Genomic DNA, 25,875 nt, shown 5'->3' on the forward strand with positions numbered 1-25,875 from the left:
TCTCTTATTTTTATTTTTATTTTTATTTAAGCGTTGATGTTTCTCTTAAAGGGGTTATTGGATGCCCATTTTCCACAAGTTGGTATGATTCTTTAGGGTCTTCATGTAAAGTTTGTAACATACTTTGGTTAAAATTCCTCAATGGTTGTGTAAAACAACACCCTTTTTTAGGGATGCACCGAAATGAAAATTCTTGGCCGAAACCGAAAACCGAAAAAGAGGAAACCAAGGCCGAAAACCGAAAACCGAAACACCGAAAGAAATTATGCCAATTATTGTTAGTACCATTGCATTTATGGCTATGACTGTGTACTAAGTTTACTAAAATCAAGGCATTGCAATTGCATAAATTAATATTAAAGTTTCAAAGAATAAATCCATTAAAATTTTATGCAAATATTTATTTAGCATTTGCAAAGTATAAAATTAAATGTTTAACTTGACCCCACTCATGTGTACATTAAATAATAATGTAAAAGCCTACTGGCCTGGAGAAAGGTTTAAAAATGAAATGTTCTCTCATAAAAACAAAGTGCATTTAGGTCAATACTGCCATAGCCCAAAATAATATCTGCAGTTATATGCTCATGGACGTGAGTTGCAAAAACCATAAACAGCTCAGGTAAACCTCTGAGAAATGACGGCTGCTCTGCACACACACAAAGGTCTCTCGCTCCCTCTCTCTGCCGCGCGCGCTACGTATGCGCGCTCATGCTCGCTCGCGATTCCGGGAGATTTAAACTAATTTGCGGGCATTAGGGAGCCGGTATCAATACGCAGGAGACTCCCGGAACTTCCGGAAGACTTGGGATGTCTGTGTTTTGAAAATCGCTGTCCGTGGGTCACTCTTAGATATATTTAAATACGTCCACACCGCAGATATGTAATGTTGCTTCAGACAAGCACGTGCAGGTCGCGGTGTCTGCTGTTTGCGTCATCACAACATTTCGGCCGTATTGTTTCGGTGATAAAAGTCTTTCGGCCGATAACCGAAAATGCACTTTTGGGCCATTTTCGGCCGAAAATTTTCGGTGGCCGAATATTCGGTGCATCCCTACCCTTTTTACCTCCTCGAAAACAGCTCTGTTCACAGTGACCCGTTTCGGTGCATGTCTCTTTAAATGATAATGAGCAACTGCTCACCCCACCCCTCTCTTCCGTGGGGCGTGTCGACACAATATGCGTAAAGTGCTGCCTTTTCATTGTATAGTGGTTGTGTCCACACACTGCAAAGACACATTTATATGCAAACACCATTTAAAAGTGAATTTTGCATCCAGTGACCACTTTAAGATTTTATTTTTACTATCCTTTCAAACAAAAAGTACTGGGAGTAAGTGACCCATGGTATCTTATGGTAAAACTAATGATGCACCAAATTTTTTTTAAACCTAAATGACAGTTTTCATTTACCCGTAAAAAAAGTTTCGGCACTTTAATTAAGTTGTTTGATCTCTGTATGTTGTTCATGTTGACCTTGAATGTCTTCTCAGGTGATAAATTAAACTAATTGCAGTAAAGTTGTTCAGCAATGAGCCGCATCTTGATATTTCGTTCAATGATTTTGTTTGAAACCGAAATCTTTTTTATCTGTGAATCTGCTCAATTAATTAAAGAAATGCACAGTTTGATGGTATGTGATGGTAATACTGTGGTACTTTGATTTATACTACTGTATAGTAACTATACTTCAATACCATGGTATTCTTAGGTACTTCAGAAAGAAACAATGGTAGTACCAATGTTCATATACTGCAATGCCCTGTATATTGGTGTCTCCCAGGCCTCTGTTGGCCGTCTTCAACTTGTCCAAAATGCAGCTGCCCGTCTGTTAACGAGCACTAAAAAACGAGAGCACATAACTCCGATTCTTTATTCCCTCCATTGACTCCCGGTACATTTTAGAATTCATTATAACATTTTATTGTTTGTTTTTAAAGCTTTTAACGGCCTCGCTCCATCTTACATATCACAGACTTTGAGGTCGTCCAATCAACTTATGTTGGAAGTGCCCAGGTCAAAACTTAAACACTGTGGAGACCGCGCTTTTTCAGTTTCTGGACCTAAGCTCTGGAATAAGCTCCCCAGTGAGATGCGTATCGTTACTGACCTGGGCCTTTTTAAATCAAGACTTAAAACGCATCTTTTTAAAATGGCTTTTAGTACCCAGTAGTGTGGTGGCACTTTTATATTTATTTTTATTCTATTTTTACTGTATTTTTTTATTCTCTCATTTATTACTGTACTTGTTTTTCGGTGTGTTGTTTTAAATTGTTGTTTAATCTGTTGTAAAGCACCTTGGTTCACCTATCGGTCGATGTAAGGTGCTATATAAATAAAGTACATTACATTACATTACATTACATATCCAAGAAACCACATTTACAGAAACATACTTTTAAAGTATCATATCAACTAACTTTTTGGGCATGGTGCAACGTACTACTATAGTATTTTGGATGTATACTATTGTAGAACCATATAGGAAATATGCCATATAGTCCCATACTTTTACATACAGTACACACTCACATCTAATACTAGTACTGTACCATGGTACCACCACATGTTGTTGTTTTTTTTGTCCAAAATTCATGGTAATTCTCTGGCACTTTTTTGTAAAGCTAAATTTAGCTTCTCTGCTAAATGAATTGACAGAATGCACAGCTTCCCTTACAAAAAAAGTACTGTGGGGTACCATCATGGTACAGTCTGGTGTTAATACCGTGGCACTTTGAAATATAAATATATATGTGTACTTTGAGACTAAATGTTTACGATATTCACATACCATTTTACTGACATGGTACTCCAATACCTCTTTTCCCAAAAAAACTTTTCCCATCAAGTTTCATGAAGTTTCATCAAGCCTCTTCCAAGAGAAGAGAATTCCACAATATGTCCATCTGTAGTTTAAGGGCTTTGATGAGAAATTCACACAGGACTCCTCCAAATGTGCGGCCCATCATTTGGACGTCTAACACAGAGTAGCTCCTGGGCGTTTGTGAACGATGTCCTCAAAGCACGTAAACATCAAAGAATTTTCCACCCTCAAATAAACTTTGTGTTGCGATCCCACCATCTGTCGCTCAAAAAGCGCCACTAATATCATTTCAAGGGCGCTAATGCAGTTTGGCTGAACACACAAAGGGGGCTTTTCATTAGACTGAAGCTCTGACCTTTTGATTTATCATGATCTGTTTCTGCCAATTACACACGTTACACACTTAATCCTCTTTGTTAAAGCCATTTCCAACACTTAAAATTCAAGAGCATTTCAAATGAGAATGTACTGTATATACATTTTTGAGTTCGTGTCACATCTAATCCTGGTCTTAACTGTCATTTTGTTATTAGAGCCTTTGTGAATTCACTAGGCGGTGTCTGCCGGATGTAACCCCACATATATTTGACTCGAGAGGATTGAATTGATGAAATGAGATGGGTTGCAGAAACTTGTTTATCAATTGTTCTGTTTTTGAAACAAACATACTCGTTCCATTCGGGCCAAGTCTGGTGGCTGTAGCTCAGGGTTCAGTTGAGACTTGTCTTGTGCTCATAAGGTGTGTGTTTGAAGGCTTTCCTTGTGTACGCTCTTTCTAGTTCAGGTTAATTTGTAACTAACAGACTGAGTTCCCACCAATGTCATGCTGCCAGAGCACATACATCTCTCCCTCTTTTTCATTCTCTCTCTTTTGTTTCTCTCTCACTTTCTCTCTGGGTGTAAATCAGTTTTTTTCAACAAACCTGGCGCCCAATGTAGGTCTTGTTTATATCTTTAAGTAGGTCAGTATATCATTATAAAAGCACTGCGATAAGAGACAAGAGCACTGAGGAACTCCTGTTCTCTCTCTCTCCTTCAAAAACAGAAAGAAGATTGGGAAGGGTATGTTGATGTTATCTATCACAATTTATAATGCACCTGTAGTAAAAGTCAACTGTTGCATCATGTCTAAATGTGAAGGTAGCGCTCTATGCGTGTGGAATTGAAGATTTAAAGATGTGTGTTCGGCATAGTCATTTTGTTCATTTTTATCAATACCTTGAGTTGAAATAACTATTTATATTAATTAATAATAATATACGTAGTAAAATAGCAATAATAATGATTACTATTATTATTTGTATTAACATATATATGAAGAGTTCAGATGCAAAAGCCTCTAAATGCCATCTGAAATTTTCTTCTAGAATGATCAGTTTTATCAAGCTTGTATATTTAAGTTCAGTAATTTCACTTAAATGACCATTAATAGGTAATTTGCATTGGCATTTAAGTGAAATTACTGAACTTAAATATATGAGCTTGATAAAAATGGCATTTAGAGGCTTTTGCATCTGAACTCTTCATATATTTGATGTGTAAATATTCCAAGTAAAAAAAAAAAAAACTATTTTAAAACTCTAACATAAAAAAAATAAACGAGGTCCCTTTTTGCCATGTTTGTTTAGTTGTTTTGTTTTCATTGATTATTGTGACATGAACCATTATGGGATTTTCTTGTTTGATAATTGCTGCCACGTCCATGCATGGGTACTTTTGCCCATCCTTAGTATGTGTAAGCGCCAGCCTTAGAAGTATGCCATAGTGAGTCATGCCGCTTTTTCATTTTGTCTTGTGTCTTAATTGCACGACTGTTCCCAGGTGTCTTACCTAAGCTGCAATTACCCTCCAGAGGTAAAGACAGACTCTCACAGTCTGGCTGTTTCAGGGCATCACGCTGCACGCCCGTGGAGCTCATCTGACTCATCTTTCCCAGGCAGACTCAAAGAAGCTAAATGAGATATCAAATTCTCTTTGTGACATTTTTCCAGTTTTGTTCTTCTCTCCTCTCTCATTTGCTGCTTCTCTGTGAATTTGTTTCTGTGTCTTTGCCTTTAATTTTACTCTTCAGCTATGTTCCAAACCCTTGTAAGCCACCTACCTAGAAGGCATGTTTAGAAATCATTGGCTGTCCCAATCAGTAAGCAGCACATTTATACTGTTTTACAGGGGTAGTTAATAATAAACTTAGTTTTAAAGGTCCCATTGCATGAAAATTTCACTTTGAGGTTTTTTAACATTAATATGAGTTCCCCTAGCCTGCCTATGGTCCCCCAGTGGCTAGACGTTTTGATGGGTGTAAACCAAGCCCTGGGTATTTTTGAGAAAACGAAAGCTCAGACGGGCGAATCTAGAATCTTTCCTTTGTCGTCATAATGGAAAAGGTTACCTCCCCTTTCTCTTCTTTGCCCGCAAAGAGAATTTGGCCCGCCCATGAGAAAATGAGCTACGCAATATGGGTTTTTCCTCGAGAGACATCATGGCTTGCAAACGAGCGAAGCATTTTGATTTGATTGTTTATTTGTCATTGCATATCTCTACACAACGAAATTAAGATGACATCAATCACTCAGTTAGCAGCCTAGGGGATAAAAGTAACACCGTCAACAACAGTTCATAGATAAATATATAATAAAAATAAAAAATAAACATTAAAAATTAAAATGGTTTTATAAAACTAAAACATTTATAAAACACTATAAAAATCAAGTCCGGATTTACTTTCTACTTTCTACTTTCAACAGTTCATTAATGGCCCTTGGAAAAAAACTGTTTCTCATGCGGTTTGTCCGCGCCCTCATTACCCTGAGCCGGCCTGACGGTAAAGTGTCAAACAGAGTGTAGCCAGGATGTGTAGGATCCGCCCTGATGCTTGCAGCTCTTCTCTGCAGCCTACTGGAGTAAATGTCCTCAAGGCTCAGAAGAGGTGCCCCAATGATTCTCTGGGCAGTTTTAATTACCCGCTGCAGATCTTTTTTCTCCTCTACAGTGCAGCTGGAAAACCACACTGTACAGCTGTATGCCAGCACACTCTCTATTGTGCACCTGTAAAAGTTTATGAGGAGTGTCTGCGGGAGCCCGGTGCGTCTTAGGGTGCGCAGGAAAAAAAGTCTCTGCTGAGCTTTTTTCCCTAGCTCTTTGGTGTTTACTCCCCAGGTCAGATCCTCCGCCAGATGTAGCCCCAAGTATCTGAAGCTTCGGACCTGTTCCACCTCCTCTCCATGTATCTCGAGAACTTCATGATTGTTGTTTTTACATTTTCTAAAATCAATTATGATTTCTTTTGTTTTCTTTGTATTAAGAATTAAATTGTTCCTGCCACACCATGATACAAGTGATTGGACCTCCTCCCTGTAAGCGGTCTCATCATTGTTGGTTACCAGCCCCACCACAGCTGTGTCATCTGCAAATTTGAAAATGGAATTTGAATCATGAATGGCAAAACAGTCGTAAGTGAATAGTGAATAAAGGAGCGGACTGAGAACACAACCCTGGGGAGTGCCGGTGTTAAGGATGATGTTGGAGGAGGTGATATTTCCAAGTCTGACATGCTGGGGTCTATCAGTAAGAAAGTTCTTAATCCACTTGCAGAGGTGAGAGTCCAGGCCGAGTAATAGCAGTTTGTTGACTAGTTTGCTGGTATTGATGGTGTTAAAAGCTGAACTGAAGTCAACAAAAAGCATCCTGACATATGTGTTGGGGTTCTCCAGGTGAGTGAGGGCAGTGTGAAGTGCGAGTGAAATGGCATCATCAGTGCATCTATTGGCTCTATAGGCAAATTGGTGTTGGTCCAGATTTGCTGGAATAAAAGACTTGATGCTGTTCAATACCAATCTCTCAAAACATTTCATTATAACTGGTGTTAATGCTATTGGTCTGTAGTCATTTAGACATACAACAGTTTTCTGTTTTAGAACAGGCATGATGGTAGCAGTCTTTAGGCAGATAGGAACTATAGCCTCCTTCAGTGACTTGTTAAATATGTCAGTCCAAACAGCAGCAAGTTGGTGAGCACATACCTTTAGTACACGTCCTGGGACCCCATCTGGTCCAGATGCTTTTCTGATGTTAATGTTCTGCAAGGCCCGTTTGACCTGGTGCTGCTCTAGTACGATCGGTTGCTCATCCACATGAGTACTGACGATGGCCTGTCCTGCACTGGCTCCATCCTCAAAGCGGGCAAAGAATGTATTCAGCTGGTCCGGGAGAGAAGGGTCAACATGAGAGGGTGGGCCGTAATTTGTGGTATTGTTAGTTATTGTCCTGATTCCCTGCCACATGCTGCGATGGTTATTTTCTTTGAAGTGCTGTTCAATACGCAGCTTGTAATTGTTCTTCGCAGAAATAATCCCCCTTCTCAGGTCAGCTCTGGATTTCCTGTAGGCTTCCTGGTCATCAGATCGCAAAGCAGCATCCCTGGCTTTCAGAAGAGTGTATACGGTTCCGTTAAACCAGGGCTTCTGGTTAGGGATCAATTTAACATTTTTAGTCTGGATGGTGTTTTCAATACAGAACTTAATGTATGACAGTACTGTGGTGGTGTATTGCTCAATGTCTGCATGGTCAAAGAGCTCCCACAAAGTATCTTCAAAACAGTCCTGTAGTGCAGATTCTGTTTCCTCAGTCCAAATCTGCACAGTCTTGATTTGACATTTAGTTCTGCTAGCAACAGACCTGTATGTTGGTCTCAGGAACAGGGCCAGATGATCAGATTGACCGAGGTGGGGGGCTGGCAGTGCTCTATAGGCTCCCTTTATGTTCGTATACACCTGATCCAGTGTTTTCCCCTTCCTTGTTTCAATCTTAATGTTTTTGTAAAATTTAGGTAGAACTGATTTTAGATTTGAATGATTGAAGTCTCCCGCCACAATGAAAAAACTGTCGGGTAGCTTGTTTTGTTGTGCACTGATAGCCTCATACAGTTTTTTCATGGCTAACTTAACATTAGCACGTGGGTGAACATACACAGCAGCCACAAATACAGCAGTAAACTCCCGGGGTAAATAGAACGGTCTGCATTTTAGCAGCAGGAATTCCATGTCTGCACAGCAATGTCTCTCCATGACAGTAACATTCTTACACCAGTTATTATTTATAAACACACATACTCCTCCCCCTCTCGTCTTACCAGACTGTTGTGTGCGGTCTGATCTGTAAACACTGCGGCCCGCTAACTCCACAGCTGTATCCGGGATGTTCTCATGTAACCATGTCTCTGAAATTATTGTAACACAACCATCCCAGCGGTAATCCGTAGTCCGGAGTCTCATCTCGTCCATCTTGTTTACGAGAGAACGGGCATTGGCAAGAAATATGCTAGGCACAGCAGGTTTGTGTGGAGCTAGACGAAGCCTGTCCCGGCTCCCAGCCCTCTTCCCCCGCTTTTGCTTCCGCGTCCTTCTCGGTCTGTATTTCTTCCCGGAGACTCGGATTTGTTGCCTACGCTTCTTTGGCCGAATAATCTCCACCGGGAATGTCTCAAAATTGCCAGGTACATATACCGAGCTGTCGTTTCTTATCGTCAAAAGTGAAGATCGAGTGTACTTCACCAAAAAGCTGCTAAGCAATGGAGAGTGCCGAGCCGCTGCGTGTGTCCGCGCCGCCACAACTTCCGCCATAGATAGGCAGTTGCTCAGTGTTTGGATGTACAAACACAAAAGTATTTTTTTAGTTCCTTCATCCGAGCCTCTGAAGAACCAGTGGGTTATGTGAATTTCTGATGTGTAATTGTTCAAGTTCAGACAGATAATTTTTCTCTCAAAGTTGTTCAATACTGTTTATGCATCAGTAAATCAAGCCAGTGACTAAACGATCAACTTCACGTCGTTTCTCTTAGTAGGATGAAAATAATCTTACTTAAACTGTGATTAATAAATATATATATACATACATACATACATACATACATACATACATACAGAACAATCCTTTTCCAATCGCCCAAGCTGTCAATCACACAGCGCGAGTTTATCTGGACACTTGCCAAAACTCGTTGCGTTGCAATAAGATCTTCATTCACTCGATCAGCAGGCTGTCATCTGCTCAATGCTCATCAGTGCAACCTTTTATGTGATGGGAATAGATCTAAATACTTAAACTTCTCACGATTCGTTAATCCCGATAGCTGTAATAGTAAAAACGTATAATAGCTGTAATTGTAAAAGTATTCGAGAGAGTTCCACATGTAATGCTAGATATTTCATATGCAAGCATGTCAGCCAATCACAGCAGTGGGCGTTTACACTGAAGTCTCACAGCAGACACGCCCCTTCAAACAGAGCGTTCAAATCAGAGGCTAAAATCAGGCTAGTAAATATGCCTTTTATTTCAAAATTATAACGACTTTTGATCTAAAAAAACATACTAACATTATAAGGGCACCCCAGGAAACATTATAAAATAATAAAATAATCCATGCAATGGGACCTTTAAGGTAATTAGCATATTTCATTAGCTGAAATAATATTAATATGCCAATATTACTTCATATGTACTTTATATAATTATAATATACTGACAACCCCCTTAAAAACAGATGATATAGAGAAAAAACACTCACATAGATTTTCCACAAGCTGAGGTAAATACAAATATAGGTGCACAGTTTCAGTAACACATACTAAAATAATGCAATAAATATACATTTAACAACATAAGATGTACATAACGGATAAGAAAAAATAAATAAGAAACAGTTATTTCAATGAAAAAAAGAATCAAATGTGAGCTGCCACACAGAGAATTCTGGGAATGTCAAATACATTTTTTTCACTGTAAATTATAAGATGAATTGTTCTTTTTTTTCTTTTTTTTTCAGGATTAACCATATTTTACTATAAAATTACATGAAATGTACTATTAGATCTATTCATTTTTTTCACCATATAGAGGAAAGGAACTTGCAATTAACCAACTAATAGGTCTTTTACCTTAAAAATTAAGAACATTTTTGCACAACATTACAAAAAAATTTGGATTTTTAATCAGCCACCAAATAGACTACCCATTACATTCTTTCAGCTAATAGAATAATTTTGCATGGGGATATGGTTTGGATTAGGAATGCCTGTTCTATTTATTTAATATTTAACTCCAATTACAACAAGATTTTTTTTTTGTGTGTGTGTGTAGAATATCACATAATGATTTTATGGCCAGCAATCCAGCATGATTGTAGTCAGGGCAGACGCTTTAGTGGAGAATGAACTTTCATCTGTGTTGGGTCACTTTTGGGCCATGGAAGAAATGTAATTTTAAAAAAGAGACACTAACTGCACAAAATGTATTGGTAAATCAGCAGTCTTGTTCCAGAAAGCTCTGGGGAAAGGAGAGTACTCAGCGTGGGGCCACATGCATTTGAGTGTGTATGTAAATGCTGCCTTTTCACATTCAGATGCTGTTTTAGACTCTTTGATTGAATGGGTGAGGAGGAGTGATTATTCAGTGTAATTTGCACTTGTGTAAGGCTGTTGCCACTCACAGCCGCCCCTGAGGAGACTGATATCTATCTGTGTCATTACAGCCATTACTTGGATTGAGAGAAGGTCATCAGACCCTTATTTTTATTTATTTTCGCGGGAATGCGAGATCCGATCTGTTATCCAGATACAGAAGCCACTTGATGTGGACAGGTGTAAACGCACCGTGTCCTGATTGGCTTATGACCCAATCTGCTTGATCGGATCGATCGGATCACGGTGATCGCATGCTAATGCCAAGTGTAAATGCAGCCATATAAACTTTCTTTTAGTTTATGATGTAATACACAGACAGGTAGCCTATATATAGGCTCTAGCACTAGCCAAATCAAACCCGAGAGTGCGTTTTCTTTTAATCCGCAGAGTCTTGTAAACATATCGAAGTATGACTGAAACGACATGATCTGATCCGTTTTCTTGGTTGTGTTTGTTGTTCACCATATATCATATATCAGAGTACATTGTAAAAAGTGGTAAACTGATTTTATAAGAATTTTTTCTACTTGAGCTAACATTGGTGTAACCTTCTGTTATCAGATACGTTTATTCATATAAATTACTTTTGGGTTTAGTAAAATAATAATATAATTATTGCCTGTGAGGTCATAAAACAATAAAAGTGTATTTAGTTTTATCATTTATTTCAACGTTAAGATTATCTTAATATCCCCACAAGTCTGTAGTATTTTAAACCAATCAAGGTCTAGTCAGATGAATGTGTTTCAGTTGCCATATGCATTATCTTTATCTGTATTTATTTATTTATTCTTTTTTTTTTTTTAAATGTTAGACATTACTTTGAATATGTCTTTCAATGTTTTTAAGAATTCAATGATTGAAATTATTTGTTTAAAGTAACCTATAATTTCAAGAGGGAGATAAATTCATGAGAGAAGGGAGGTGAAATTCATGAATGAGGAAAAGAGCAAAGGTGTAATAAAATATGTAAATGAATGGAAGTGTGTAGGTATGAACTCTTCTCTGTTGTTGAGGAATGACCTTGGTTGCAATGAGTATTCTGGATGGCAGAAACCAAGATCAGGGGTGCGTTTCGTCGCCTGACCCGATTCATCTGTTATTGGGAACAGGAACAGAAGGTTTGCAAGGACATTGCGTTAATGGCATGTCATCGCTGACCCTGGATCAGCTGGACAAAGACAGCATAAAATGAAGTGTCAAAAAAGAGACTCCACTGCGGCGGTGAAGATAACGGAAGGTCAAGGACAATTTGTTTAAAGACCAATTTGTTCTGCTCTCAAGCTTTTTGGCGAGCACACGGGAAAAGAAGTGACGGCCATTGGGGGAATAAATAATTCAGATAGTTTCGAACGCATCTCGAATATTCTAGCATTTATTTTACATGACGTGTGAAAAATGCTTGTAATATGCACAGGGCAAATGTTACCGCTGGGGCCAGTGCAGGCAGACGTTATTATGGGCCTGTCAGCATGCCGGGTGTGTTCATCAGAGCTGAAAGTAGGATGAATGAGACGGAGAGACAGAAACAGACCCCTTAAGTGGGGGGAGGAAACGGTGCATCTTACACAAACACACAATTAACAAAAGCACAACAGGGAAGCCAAATGGGAGATCATTATGTAACTAGAGGTAAGGATAGGGTAAGCTGAGTTTAGACACGCATATACTGACTGCTCACATAGTATTTAGACTCCCTGTGGCTCTGCTCAAATGCTTAAGTACAGCTCATCTTGACAGCATGGAGCCCAGTTTTACTCAGTCATCTTTTACCAGCCATGGGAAAGCAAACTTCATAATGATGATGAATGATGATTTTTTTATTTATTTTTTTACTTACCTTTTCTTAAAATATAGGACCATTATAATTTGTTGCATTTATTTATTTTCATGTCTATATTATATTATTTATTTCCTTACTTTAAGGAAAAAAAATACAAAAGCATTCAGATTTTTTCATTCACATAATTTTTTCAGTTAAGAAATCATATTTAAACACTTAATTAATATTATTGTGATAAAGCACTATAATGATATTATAAGCATAAATTAAAGACAGGAACAAATGAACAAAGTAGCACATTTCTAATGATTTTTATTTTTTTTTAAATTGTGTGTACTGAAAATGGCAGACTACTTAATTTTGAGTCAAATAATGTCACTGTAAAAAAAACATCCTAAATATAGTCTTTCTTACTATTTCTTTGAGGTGAAATATGACTTGGATGTATTCAATGAGGGTTCATGAGGTTCATCCATTTGTCGTGTTCAATTACGAGTTTAATTATTTAAAGCATTTGTTTTCTTTACCAATAGCCTTATATCTGTTTATCCGTGGATGTCCACCTCTCCTCCTCCTTTTTCTCTTTAGTCCCCCTCTCTCTCTGTTGTGTTTAGTGCATGCGCTTCAGGCGCAGGAAGGAAGCAGTCGTCGCCTGTTTGAAAGGGCTCCTGTTAGCAAACGGCCAACGACTTCCCAGTTCACTCTAAGATCACAGAGATCTGCCTCCAATTCACTCACACAACATCCGTCTGTCTGCTCCCCGTTTTTTTTTTTCCTCTTTTGCAAAACTGCTTTAACATCACCCATTATAGTTCTCTTTTCCATTTCTTTCAACTTTTTTTGGGCACAACTTGAGATTTAGTAGTTAGTATTTCTATTTGAGCAGAATTCAGATTAGTTGGTGAGTTTTGTTCAGATCGGCCTCTTCTTTTCCACACTAGTCACAGAATCTTTTAGCCTGGTGCTTCAGAAGGGTAACGGTGGCTGAAGAGATGTTTGAACTTGAAGAGCTGGATTTAGGCTGTGCTTGAACTGTTATCCTGCCAGCAATCCCTGAGAGGGAAGGATCTCGATGCTTTAATATAAAACACAGAGAGGTGGAGAGAGGGTCAGAGAAAGAGCCTGTAGTTATATCCAATAGATACTTGCCATCTATGTAGTGAGTTCTAGCATGCATCAAATTGCTGCTTGTTGTTTACTGTTTTTAGCTGTTGAAGGCATTATTTGCTCTGGTATTACTGTGTATTTTTTATTTTTATTTTTTTATGTGTCATGTGTTATTACCTAGAGAAGTCATATCATTATGGTTGCTGCGTGGTTGTGTAGATTGTAGCTAGATAGAGAGTGTCTGGCTTCAATTCACTTTATAACTAAATTAAATGGGTAGTGTGACCACGAGGAAGGATTTGATGAAGTTTGACATGCAGATGCAAGTGACTTTGACCTTTCTACAATAAAAAAAAAAACAAAACATTTAATATTAATTTCTATACGTTTTCCAGGTGTCCGACCCCTGGTCTGTTTAAAGCTCTCTGGGATTTGTCATACTGGATTCGCTTCTCTCATAACAGCTGATCATGGCCATCATGTGATATGAATCAGAACCATTATAAATATGAGACTGGCGTGTTAGTAAAAGAGGAAGGTACACAATGTTCCTTCCTGAATCCAGTGGAACAGCTAAAATTAAACAGAGCCCGGTTTTTGATTGATGGGGGCTGTTCAGATCCAGTATTGTTGGTGTTGCTGAAAAGCTTTAGTACAAAAATGGAAGTATTCATTGTGATCTTTGGAGTTACAGAAACAATCATTGTGCAGTTATGGGATGATTTTCCTATCTCAAGATTTAAAAATGTTTGTTATAATCTTCATTCAAAATGTACAAGCCCTTTTTCCTCGTTTGAGGACTGTGTGGGTGGAGAAAAATACCATAATTCGCCCACTTTTCACAAATCCAGTCAAATCCCAATGGATCATATCCCACTCTACATTATCTCACTCTACATTATCTCACAATGAACATCTTTCCATATGAAAATGTTACATTACGTGAGTTTAAATGTTTGTTTTTTTTGCAAATGTTGTCTTTGACGGTTCAGTCGGCATATTTTCATTCAGCTTTTATTCCGTTTCTTGAGAATAGAATTTGAGCACAAATGGGAGCTATTTTATGGGTCTGTTCCAAAAGCAGAGATGGAACCTTTTGAGCATTCTATGTAGGTAGCATTATGAGGCCTTAAACTGCTTCCTACATAGACAGCTCACTAGCTTTTAGAACAGAGCTATAATGTTGCCCTTGGTATAAATATTAAAGCTCTGTCGGGGCCTCCCACAGAAACATTTTTTCCAGTCTGTTTTTGCCAAGCTTTAATGAACCAAATAAGCACGTTGGCCCCTTCATTTCCGTCCCAGAAGATACTCATACATGTGGTATTAAGAGAGCAGAGAAACCTAATGGACCTTCAGAAGGAGCTGTTTGGTGCAGTGTTAACCCAGCTATATGGGAGGTGAATTCCCCCTCCTTTTCTTGTGTTTTTCTAAAATGGGTCAGCAGATGTTATGAGTAGAAGTGGAGGGGAAGAGAGAAAAATATCCAAGATAAACAATTTGCTTTGCAGTGTAGGCCGCACAGAGAGAGAATGGCTCCGGACAAAGGCGATGCTATGAACGGTTTGCGTTTTCTTTGTTTTGTTTTCTGGATGGAGAGAGCAAGTTATAGTCTTGCCATTCAGTTTTTTTTTTTAAACACAAGGCAATAGTTCTTTGTTGTAGTCTCAATTATAACTTGTGGTTGTGTGTTTTATTTAACCATTTTGGAGACAATGTTTGTAGTGTCTTAGTTTTTTGTTTGGTCCTTTTAGTGACTTGCTCTCCTACCATCTGAAAGATGTTACTGATGCTGGAAATGTGCAAGCAGATTAAGACACATATATTAAACTAATAAAAAACTCATTGAACTTTCATTGAGCATTATGAACAGTGTTTATATAGCCGACTAAAACGAATAAAACGAAAAATGTATAAAAAATATAATATAATATTAAATGTAAAAATGTAAATGATACATAGAAATGTTGCCTTGATAGGTTGCCTCAACTGAAATAATTTTTTTAAGTTAAAGTAGATTTCTAAAATCACTAAACCTAAAACTGATATAAATATAAATGAAGGATAAATAGAAATATAAAAAGTAACAAAAATAACAAGCATATAATAAAATGACTAAAAGTAAAAATAAAACTATTTCAGTATAATCATAAATACTATAAAAGTATATAAATAATATGAAAATAATCTGATATAACACTGATTCAGAACCAATTGCACCAATGAAAAACATAACATTTTACTAGTAAGTGTCCTTTTTGACTAAACTTTACTGTCTCTGCCTGCAAGTTACATCTCAGAGGTTTGACAAATGGTGAAAACCGTAAGAAGGATGATTTCAAAGAGTGATCTGAAGCTCAAATCCACATACTCTCACACTCTGTCACATTATGAGTCTGTTGTCAATGAAGTGTGCAAGTTACCATGAGTGGCATCACTCAGGTGCTAGCTTTGTTAACTCTCTAAAAGAAATAGACATGACTTGTTAAACTAGCAGTTGAACGCAGCTGCAACTCTTTGTATCGTTGAAGCGTGTTGACTTGTTTGTTTGTTGTGTACCTTTTGCAGGCCATCACACCCAGGTGTCACAGTGCCCTCCCAACGAGTTTGAGTGTCGAGGAACAGATGTGTGCATTCACCTGAGCAAGCTGTGTGACGGTGTCCCAGACTGCACAGACGGGCGTGACGAGGGGCCGCACTGTCGAGGTAACACGCATGCAGACAAATCGCAGTCTGATCATGAACCTGAGACTGATCTTTTTAAAATAAATTTCATCAAAATGTTTTTTTTGGGTTTTTTTTGTCAAGTTGAAGTTAGGGATGGGATTGATGGGTTCTTTACAAGTCAGTTTCCACTTAATCAGTGCCATGTTATGATATCAGTATCAGTATGTTAGCTAAGCCAGTATTAGAGAATATGGGGCCAGCTGATATAACCATCATTAGCCCAATCGGACCCATACGTATGTTCTTACATTCCAACAATCTTTATTACTTATTTAGTAGTCTGTGGTGTCTTCTGAATTTTGCTGAATATTGCTGTTATCTAGCTGAATGACACTTGAGTTTGTCAAAATGATGAGTGACTCAATTCATTTTAGAAGCATTATTGACAATATGGTGATTTAATATATATTGGTGATATAATATATTATTACATATTATTATTTTCTATTTTAATGTATTTTTAAAAATGTATTTATTCCTTTGATGGCAAAGCTTACTTTTCAGTATCATTATTCCAGTCTTTAGTGTCACGTGATCAAAACGTATTCATTTATTTATTTATTTATTTATTTATTTAAAGTGGTTATATTGGTGGGACAAGTTGTTGGTATGCAAGTAAAATATGCTCTTGCACAAGAAATCCATATGTGAGCCCTGACAGTCTTTTAGGCAGAGATATCATAACTAGTCGCCGTCATGCTAAGATCTGCGTTTGAAACCCGTGTCCACAAAGATTTGGCTTCTGAGTATGGTTAGTATCAACCTCACATGAGTTATCATGCACTCATCTTGTTTGTGTCCAAAGTCCATAGATACTCTGTCTGATTCGGCAGACCTATATCTTTAAAGTAATGATCCGGCCACTTAGGAAGTAATTGATAGAAATCAGACAGACAGTTAAATCTCATTTTAAAAGGAAGGCTTGGATAGTCAGGTCAGATAAATCCCCGTAATGTTAGTCCTGTCCTATCCACCGCCATCATTCCATACTGATGGAATGTTTAGAATGACAGACTGGGCCTGAGGTTTTAAAGGCCGAATGATAAATAATGTACCTTCCTGACCTGGCCCTTGGCCAGCGCTTTGAGCCTAGACACACACACTTCACTTGTCTTCTCCCTTAAATGCCGACCCTTTGAACCCTGGGGTAAACACTCACCCACTCTTCCACACAAACCCCTTGCACTCAGATGCACAGAACACACACAAACATACGCCTTTCGTATGCCTTTCCTGTTGGATGTTTGTTTGTTCCTGCTTTCACAGAAAGGTTTACCGTTTCACAAGCATTGCGCTGTTTCCCTGGAACAGACATGGAGATTGAGCAAGAAACTTAGCTGCAGTTTTCAAAACGTGCTTTGTCAGTCTATATTTCTAAGTAATTATCACAGAGTTGTTGACAAGTGGGGTGAGAGGGAGGCAGGCATGAATTTATGACTGTGTGATACTTCTAGCTGCTATGTAAACAAAGTAGTGGGTCAGGATCAAGAAATCAGTGATGGGAACGCTAACAACTCTGAAACGAGCCATGCTTATGCTAGCCTGGTTCATCTTGTACTGTGTTTTGTAAATTCAACCCCTCACCGAGCTGGGAACCTTCTCAATGCTGGTTTGATTGTGTCTTCCCTCCTGGCAGATTTAATTGGCTCCCCGCAGTCTTGATTTAATCTTTCTGCGCTAAAGCCTCTCGGAGATGTTTCAGGGTCTGTCCAGTTCCTCCCTCTATGAAAACACGGGCCAAAATCTGTTAGCCCTCTCCAAAATAACTTTCTGATGAGGAACTTAAGATCTGTAGTTTTCACTGTAGGCTGCACTGAAAAGTTGTAAAAAATAAATTAAAAAAAGCTCTCTTCTCAGCTCTCATTGCGGCCTGCACATTTCCTACATTTTTTAGACTCCTCAAACTGGATTATTTTACAACAGAAGGGAGGAACATCTTTATTGTAGAGCGTTAGCAATTTCCCAACTTTTGACCTTATTTTACTGGCAAAGGCATTAGAGATAAGAAATCTGGTGATGTTTTATAGCTGTTGAAGGAAGGCAGAACATTTCAGACTATTTAATTACTTTTATTGCTTTTGTTGGAGTACGTGCACATGCACGACTGCATGCTAATTGCAGAATTCAAGATGCTAACAATGAGTAGTTAAGTTAGCTGTTGATAGTGTAAGTAGCTAACTACACTACATGTTTTAGTAACTAGTTTAGTTTTTACCAGCAGTCAGCTATTTCAATTAACAGTGAAAGTCTTCTCATTTGGGTCATTCCGTGGGTCAAATCAACCAAATTTCAGAAATGAAATGTTTTATTTTGGGGGGAAAAAGGGCAAATATAAATAGTGATAAAGCCAAAGTATTAAATGTCATGGATGTACTGTATATTTACTGAGTAATCCACTATTTTGTAGAGGGTGGGTCAATTTCACCTGAGATTAGGAGCCAAAACACAGGTTACACATATTATTTGTAGGTCTGTTAGTAAAATCCGTTGACTTTAGAAATCTTTGTTTAGCAATCCAATTTTTTTATAGCTTAGTGTCATTCATTTGCATTTATTAAGGCCTGGAAATACTTCATTTTCCGAATTCCAATCTGTCTCGCACACAGTCGTGTCTGCACAGCTTTCAAAGTATACTCAACCACGGATTAGCGTGGATGTATGACTTCCGCACGATCTGCGTGGACGAAGACAATGGGCTGCACGCGGACCATCCCGGTGACAAAAAAATTCTGTCGCGGAATGCGGACAGCCGAAGTATACTTTGGGCTTTAGCATCAACAATATACATTATTACCTCCTTAAGTTACTTAAATGTACCGTTCAAATGTTTAGGGGCAGTTTGGGAAAGAAATGAATACTTTTATTCAGCAAGGGCACATTAAATTGATCAAAAATAACAGTCAAGACATTTAAACTTTTAGGTTTAAAAGTGACTATGACTTATCTTCTTTAAAACTTTAGATTGTCACACTACTCATAATTCAGTAATAAATCAACAAGAAATCAAAATGAACCTATTTACTTTCTTCTTCCATGTGCACAATCAATCACTCTATCCATGTTTCATCCAAATGCAATAGCTTGTTCTGCCTCTAAAATGCCTTCTTATATTTCAGCCCCTCCAAGCTGACTACTTTTCACTACTTTGTCCTATTTTTTTGTGTCATTGAACATCCATTTTCTTTTGAAAATACATCCCATTACAGGCCCATTAAATGGTTGGAGAATGCAGTTTTGTTGACTTTGTCTGCTAATGTGGCCATGGTGCCTGTGTTTATCCTGTGTTACTGCTCTGTTAGCTTCATATTAGCTGACCGTTTCTCTGTTCTGCTCATGTTTAGCTGACCTATTCACACAAGAGGCTGTGCACACACGCAGGCAAACACACAGCACTTACAAGAATGATTAGCCCTTTAAAGTAGAACTTTGCACTGCTATTGGCAAACGCCACTGTGCCTTTCAACTTAACTGAGCTCATCTTTGGCAATAGCATATCATTCTGGGCAGTGGCTTATCCATTTGTTTCTATTCCGCTGTAGGGCTTCACAATGTTTTCACTGCACTGTTGGATGAGTTTGGCTCTGATCTGCGTATTATTGTGACAGAACAGGGAGGGCGATCAGGAGTATTGACTGGACCATGAACTGCTCAGATAAATAATATAATTAATGTCAACATTTGTTTTGTTTCTAACATTTGTTTGAGTTCATCTTGAGGACACAACAAGAACGTTTTTTTTTTTTAATCCAGTTAGGAGTCAATGAACTTCAACATTGGTGTGTTTGTGTGTCCTCAAACTGCTTTCTGAAGAAAGGTTGCTTATCTTTCCCAGTCATTCCTGAACAAACACACCGCACAGACCAAAGATGAAGTACATCAACCCGATGACTTGACATCTTGTTGTCAGAAAAACCTCCCCCCACATTCTCAGTTATTACCAAACACATTCACACTCTCATATACACTCAAGCATGCAGGGACCTGCCACCAGACAGACAGCGATATCTCAGACATAAGAAATATTACACATAAACATGCTACAAAGTGTATTACAAAATGCCATAAAGTGGTTTTTTTGCAGCATGCCCATGCAGAGTGGCATAATAGTTACTTTCCTCCACAACTAAAACTAAAAATTGTTTGCTGACAGTCTGCAGTGATTCTATACATTTGAATACTATTTAACTATATACTAACATTCAAATGTCTCAGGTCAGTAAGATGGGTTTTTTTTTTAAAGAAATTAATACTTTTTACTATGCAAGGATGCAGTTATTAAAAGTGACAGTAAAGACATTTATAATGACATTTATAATGTGGTGTAAGTCGCTTTGGATAAAAGCGTCTGCCTAAATAATTAAACATAATGTAATGGTATTACTATGCTGATTTGCTGCTCAAGAAACATTCAAAAGATTTTTATTTTGAAAAAAGCTGTTCTTTTCTTTTCAGGATTTTTTGAAGAGAAAAGAACAGCATTTATTTAAATTTGAGTAATTTTTCAAATGAATCATTTTAACCAGTATTGAAATGAAGTGGACTGAATTGACTGACTCACTGACCTGAATAAATTGACATTGCAAAGCAATGAAAGTGTTTGCTGACTGCCGCACTTTGCATTGTTGTAAGGCTGTGTGAGTAAATGTGACAAATACAGCGTTTTGTCATGCTTCACATCTACGTGTTGAAATAACTAGCTTTTACTGGAACAGATGGTCAGTAAGTCAGTAGCATCTCTTCTTTTAGTTAGTTATTCCCCAACACTGGCCTGATCTCCCACTCGTCAACTGAAATATTAATAGAAATCACCAAGTGCCAAAATAGGAAGCATGAAATTTTCAGCATTTCCTGTTCTCCTCATGAAGCATGCAGGATGCGTGTCCTGATTCTTTGCCTGTGTTAGGTCAGGCTTGAGAACGAGAGAGCTGGATGTTCAGTAACACGACACATTTCTGAAGAGGTTTTCCTGCTCCAGACATGAGGAACAGAGCTGACCCTGGATCAGCTGTTAGTAGTGCTGTAACAGGTTGAGTGGTTTGCATACGGTGCGGTTGAAGACTGATTTTAGGTCTGGCTGCCAGTGTTTTTGTAGCTGTCGCCTATTGAGAGATTCTGTGGTGTGGTATTAAACCTTCCAACCTTCTCTATCTCTCTTTATCTCTTTATTTTTGTCACTCTCTGTCTTATTTGTTATTTATAATGGAATGTTGGCCGTACTCTTACAGTTCTAAAATCATTTTCGTTGCACTGATAAACCACTAACACGTGGGTTGCATTCCAATCTAAGAACCCACAAGGCATGGCTGTGGAAATTGGAGACTGGAGGTAAATTCTATCTTACAGGATTATTCCCTGAGTCCCAATGAGTAGAGAAAAAAAAAAATACCACAAAAAAAAAATAATATATATATATATTTCTATTCCTATCTTCTGCAATCTTTTAAAAATAATAGTGATTATCCAGTGATCACGAATTATTGGAAAATTAAGGGATTTCGTCGATCTTTAAAGCAGTGGATCTCAACCTTTTTGACCCCAAGGCCCCACATTGTCTACAACAATATTCAAAGGCCCCTTGACTAAGGAATAGTTCACAATTTTTTTCATAATTTCTACCTGATAAAACTATTTAAATCTTGGCACAAGGAAAAAAAATTTAAATTCATAATAAAAAATGTATATTCATAATAAAAAAATGTCCGTGGAGATTAATTTACATGACTTATCTTGTTATAGAAATTAAAATTAGGCTACCGTACCGTTAGCCTGGTCCCTACCAGACTTTCGTACATTTCATTTGTACAGAGAGTCTGGCCACTCTCCATTGCCAAGCGTTAACTTCCTTGAATGCGGGTACTCTGTTGAAGTTTAAAACTATTGGATCTGCCCAGAGCCACTCTGGATCTGCCATAACCAATCGCTAACGTTTGGTCGTGACGTAACCCTACAACTCAAACTAGCGCACGACATCAACGTCATCATTCTCAGCCACTCCCTCTGTTCGCTGATTGGACCGCCAAAAAATTGGCCGGAGAAAACCCAAGAATATACCGCAAACCCAGACGGAGTTCTGAAGGAAAATGAAAATTGAGCGGAAGTACGTAAGAGGGCGGAGCCAGGCTACCGTACCGTACCGTACACAGTGGAAATGTTGGTTCTTTAAAGAAAAAGGGGTGAATTAAATTACGAAATATCTTGATTTTAGTTATCTTGGCTCATTTTAAAGGGATACTCCACTTTTTTCGGAAATATGCTCATTTTACAACTCCCCCAGAGTTAAACAGATGAGTTTTACCGTTTTAGAATCCATTCAGCCGAACTCCGGGTCTGACGGTACCACTTTTAGCATAGCTTAGCATAGATCATTGATTCTGATGAGTCCAGTAGCATTTCTTTCAAAATGACCAAAGAGTTTCAATATTTTTCCTATTTAAAACTTGACTCTTCTGTAGTTAAACCGTGTACTAAGATCGACGGAAAATGAAAAGTTGCGATTTTCTAAGCCTATATGGCTAGGAACTACTCTCATTCCGGCGTAATAATCAAGGAACTGTGCGGCTGTACCATGAGTGCAGCAGGCGTAATGATATGACGCAGCGCCTAAAAATAGTCCCCAGCTCGGTAACTTCTTCCAACGTGACCGGGACTAAGTTTGTCTAACCTATTAGACCTATTTTCAGGCGCTACGTCATATCACTACGCCTGCTGCACCCATGGTACAGCCGCACAGTTCCTTGATTATTACGCCGGAATGAGAGTAGTTCCTAGTCATATAGGCTTAGAAAATCGCAACTTTTCATTTTCCGTCGATCTTAGTACACGGTTTAACTACAGAAGAGTCAAGTTTTAAATAGGAAAAATATTGAAACTCTTTGGTCATTTTGAAAGAAATGCTACTGGACTCATCAGAATCAATGATCTGTGCTAAGCTATGCTAAAAGTGGTACCGTCAGACCCGGAGTTCGGCTGAATGGATTCTAAAACGGTAAAACTCATCTGTTTAACTCTGGGGGAGTTGTAAAATGAGCATATTTCCGAAAAAAGTGGAGTATCCCTTTAAGGGCTTGACATAAAATATCTCTGGTACCCTTGGAAGTTTGCTGAGGTCCCCTAGTAGGCCCGGCCCCCTGGTTGAGAAACACTGCTGTGTTCCATTATATTCAAATGAATGTCTATTGACCACTTTTGTGGCATACCACAGTTCGTAAAATAAACAAAAGAAAACAAAAGGTGTTGATAGAAATTGACTTACAATAGACGTCATTGGGTGAACCGTTGCACATTGCTCCATAAATTTCCATTCTAAGTCTTTAACTGTCAATGCATTTTCAGTTTGTTCTTACAAACTCTGCTATTGAACTTGTATTTAACCCGCAACATTCCTTTAATGGGAATCTGTGCCTGCAGAAAGTCCCGTTGCGTTCTGCAGAATCGCTTTTTATGTCAGTTTCACACTTTGCATGTTCATAAATATTCAACTTTTAAATTCCATAATGCTTTCAGCTTGTGTGTAGTACACACATTTTACCATACTCAAATTCATTCTGCAGAATTCCACAGATTCCCCATAAAATCAATCCAGAAAATACAGGAAAAGTCCACAGACTCCGTCTTGACTTGCTCCTGACTGACAGCTTTTTCGGGTAGCTAGTGTTGTGCCTTGAACTCCCTTGTCTCTGTTTGGAGTAGTTTGTGGGTGTGAGGTCAGTGTATGAGCTGGGGTTGGATGGTATGGGGGAATTGATTCGATACAGGCCGTTGTGTTTTGCCTGCACATCTTCCTCTCTACACATTCCACAAAAGCCCCATTGTGCCCCTCAGTGCCACAGCTTTTTGTGTGATGAGGACTCTCATTGTCCTTGTGCGTACATTTGTGTGTTTGAGACTCTGTCTCCTCCTCTCTGTCCTCTCTTTCTCCTACAGTGTTGCAGTGCATTGTGGACTGATTGGACTTGAACATTGTGGTCTCTCCAAATCATAACTGAATGACCGAATGCTTAATAGTGGCAATCGTGGCATCTAGTTTTCCGCCATTTATACATCATTGCTAACATAAAATGAATTTATATTAGTTCATTAATACTGTTATTCTGATAGGATGCTTTAAATTTAACAAAAGTTTCAGTAAAGACTTTTACCTTTTACCTAAAAATGCAATGTTGCCCTTCCGTGATTTGAGCGGTTGTATCATGATGCATCTACAAAGACTCATCAGACTGGGTTTACACCTGTATTTAGCGCTGCCATCTTGTGATCAGATCAACCGAGACGTATGTGCCCGGTATATAAATCCTGTAGGATTTTACAGGAGTTCCTTCAATAAATATTAAACATTGTGATTTTGCACTTCCTTGAACCGTTCCCACATTAACATATCAAACAAAAGCGTGTTTTGATGGATATGGCTTTCTCAGACCTGCGTGTATCCGGTGGGCACGTAGAGACTTGTTTTTTGTCTGAGTGAAGCCGCAGTCTGAGTTCACACAGAGTTTGGTGGACAGTGATACTGTGTTTGGCAGCACAGCAATACCCACAGTATAAAACCAAGCGCACTCATCTGTGTCCACCCAAACCTTTTAATCATATGCTCTGTGTGTATGTTTTTGGTTGGTTGAGCAGTGAAGCCCCTGTTGCGCTTTCATATTGTGCCAAGATGTCCTAAAGGCTTCTATAAGAGCATTAAAGGCTTTTCACTGTACACTGCACACATGGAAATCACATACGATTTCTCTGATATCTCTAAGATAAGTGTCACACTTCGCAAATTTTTTGAGAGGACACTCGTAACAGATCTACCTAATGAAGGGAGATGAAGATCTTGTTTATCTGTGTTCTAGAAAAACAGCTTGAAACTGTTAGATGACTTGCTCAACCAATTTTGAGCTAACTGATATGACCTGGTTTTGTTGGAAGTAAGGCAGGCAGTATTCTGACTGTTTACAATATTTATAATATTCTGCTGGTGATATAACATTGACTTGTAATGCTCCTTTTATCAGTCTAGTTTCCTGAGGCCGTAGCCAATAAATCTTTAGAATGGTTCAATTCAGTGATTTATATACTTTCTTTTAAATATTTTATTGCACATATTTAAGTATTTACTTTTGAAAAGTAAATTGTTATACTTGTGTACACATAGAGATGATTAAATGTCATCGTTGCCTGTTTTCATTTAATTTTAATAATTAAAATGTTATTTTTAAATATATTATATTATATTATAGCTTGATAATTTTAGATTTTGGTCAAGTTTTACTTTCATTTGAATGAATTTTTTTATTGAAAATATGTTTCAAGAAGTCTCTTAAGACTAATCTTTTTAAATCTGCTTGTTTATTGTCTTGTTTTTTTTTTTTTTTGCTTGTTTGTTTGTTTTCTGTGTAATCTTGTTCTTTAATTTCAGTTTTTATTATTATTACTCTGTGTTGTGGTGCTTTGGGTTTGAGAAAAGCGCCATATAAATGTATTTATTTTAAAAAGATTTATTTATTTGCTATATTGTCCTGTAGTTACTTGAATCTGTTCTGTCTAATATTTATTCTCAGTGGATGATTCTCTGCTAACAGTCCGTTCTCACTATTTCTTGTGCTATAGAGTTCGCCCATAACTGTACCATCATGGGTTGCCAGTACAACTGTTCGGTGACACTGTCGGGTCCAAAGTGCTACTGCATGAACGGCTATGAGGTGGGAGAAGATGGAAAGGCATGCAAAGGTGAGCTTTGAATCCTTCACCTGTATTTAATGATTGTCTTTTGTGATTTTATAATATTGTGATGACTGTAGAAGTATTTAACAGGAAGAATGTGACTTTTTCCAACCATGTGGCTTACTCTGCGTCAGATTTCAACGAGTGTGCAGTGTACGGGACTTGCAGTCAGACATGCACAAACACAGATGGCTCCTACACCTGCAGCTGTGTGGAGGGCTACTTGCCTCAACCAGACAACCGCTCTTGCAAGGCCAAGAATGGTAGGGGAT

General features: G+C 38.2%; 2 protein-coding genes across 2 annotated transcripts in view; one reads left to right on the forward strand and one right to left on the reverse strand.

Moving 5' to 3' along the window:
* The window catches only part of lrp1ab (low density lipoprotein receptor-related protein 1Ab), a 119,152-nt gene that overhangs the window by 24,946 nt on the left and 68,331 nt on the right, over window positions 1–25,875 (forward strand). The window contains exons 3-5 of the mRNA XM_084427645.1: window positions 15,737–15,874; window positions 25,490–25,609; window positions 25,738–25,866. Coding sequence (XP_084283771.1) covers window positions 15,737–15,874; window positions 25,490–25,609; window positions 25,738–25,866 — 387 coding nt within the window. The remainder of the gene's footprint in view (window positions 1–15,736; window positions 15,875–25,489; window positions 25,610–25,737; window positions 25,867–25,875) is intronic.
* Window positions 6,119–8,436, reverse strand: LOC311302075 (uncharacterized protein). Its single transcript, XM_084427654.1, has 2 exons — window positions 6,844–8,436; window positions 6,119–6,227 (listed from the first exon to the last, which is right to left on the reverse strand). Exons 1-2 carry the CDS (start codon window positions 8,101–8,103, stop codon window positions 6,201–6,203), a joined length of 1,287 nt encoding a protein of 428 aa, XP_084283780.1. The 5' UTR covers window positions 8,104–8,436; the 3' UTR covers window positions 6,119–6,200.

This window comes from Rutilus rutilus, assembly GCF_951802725.1.
Source record: "Rutilus rutilus genome assembly, chromosome: 13".
Lineage (NCBI taxonomy): Eukaryota > Metazoa > Chordata > Actinopteri > Cypriniformes > Leuciscidae > Rutilus > Rutilus rutilus.

Excerpts from the sequence above, each read along its gene's own strand:
- LOC311302075 (XM_084427654.1), bottom strand. The coding sequence starts at position 8,103 with ATGGACGAGATGAGACTCCGGACTACGGATTACCGCTGGGATGGTTGT. Across the intron at positions 6,228-6,843 it reads TCCCAGGACGTGTACTAAAG|ATGACACAGCTGTGGTGGGG; the intron begins GTATGTGCTCAC and ends TCAAATTTGCAG.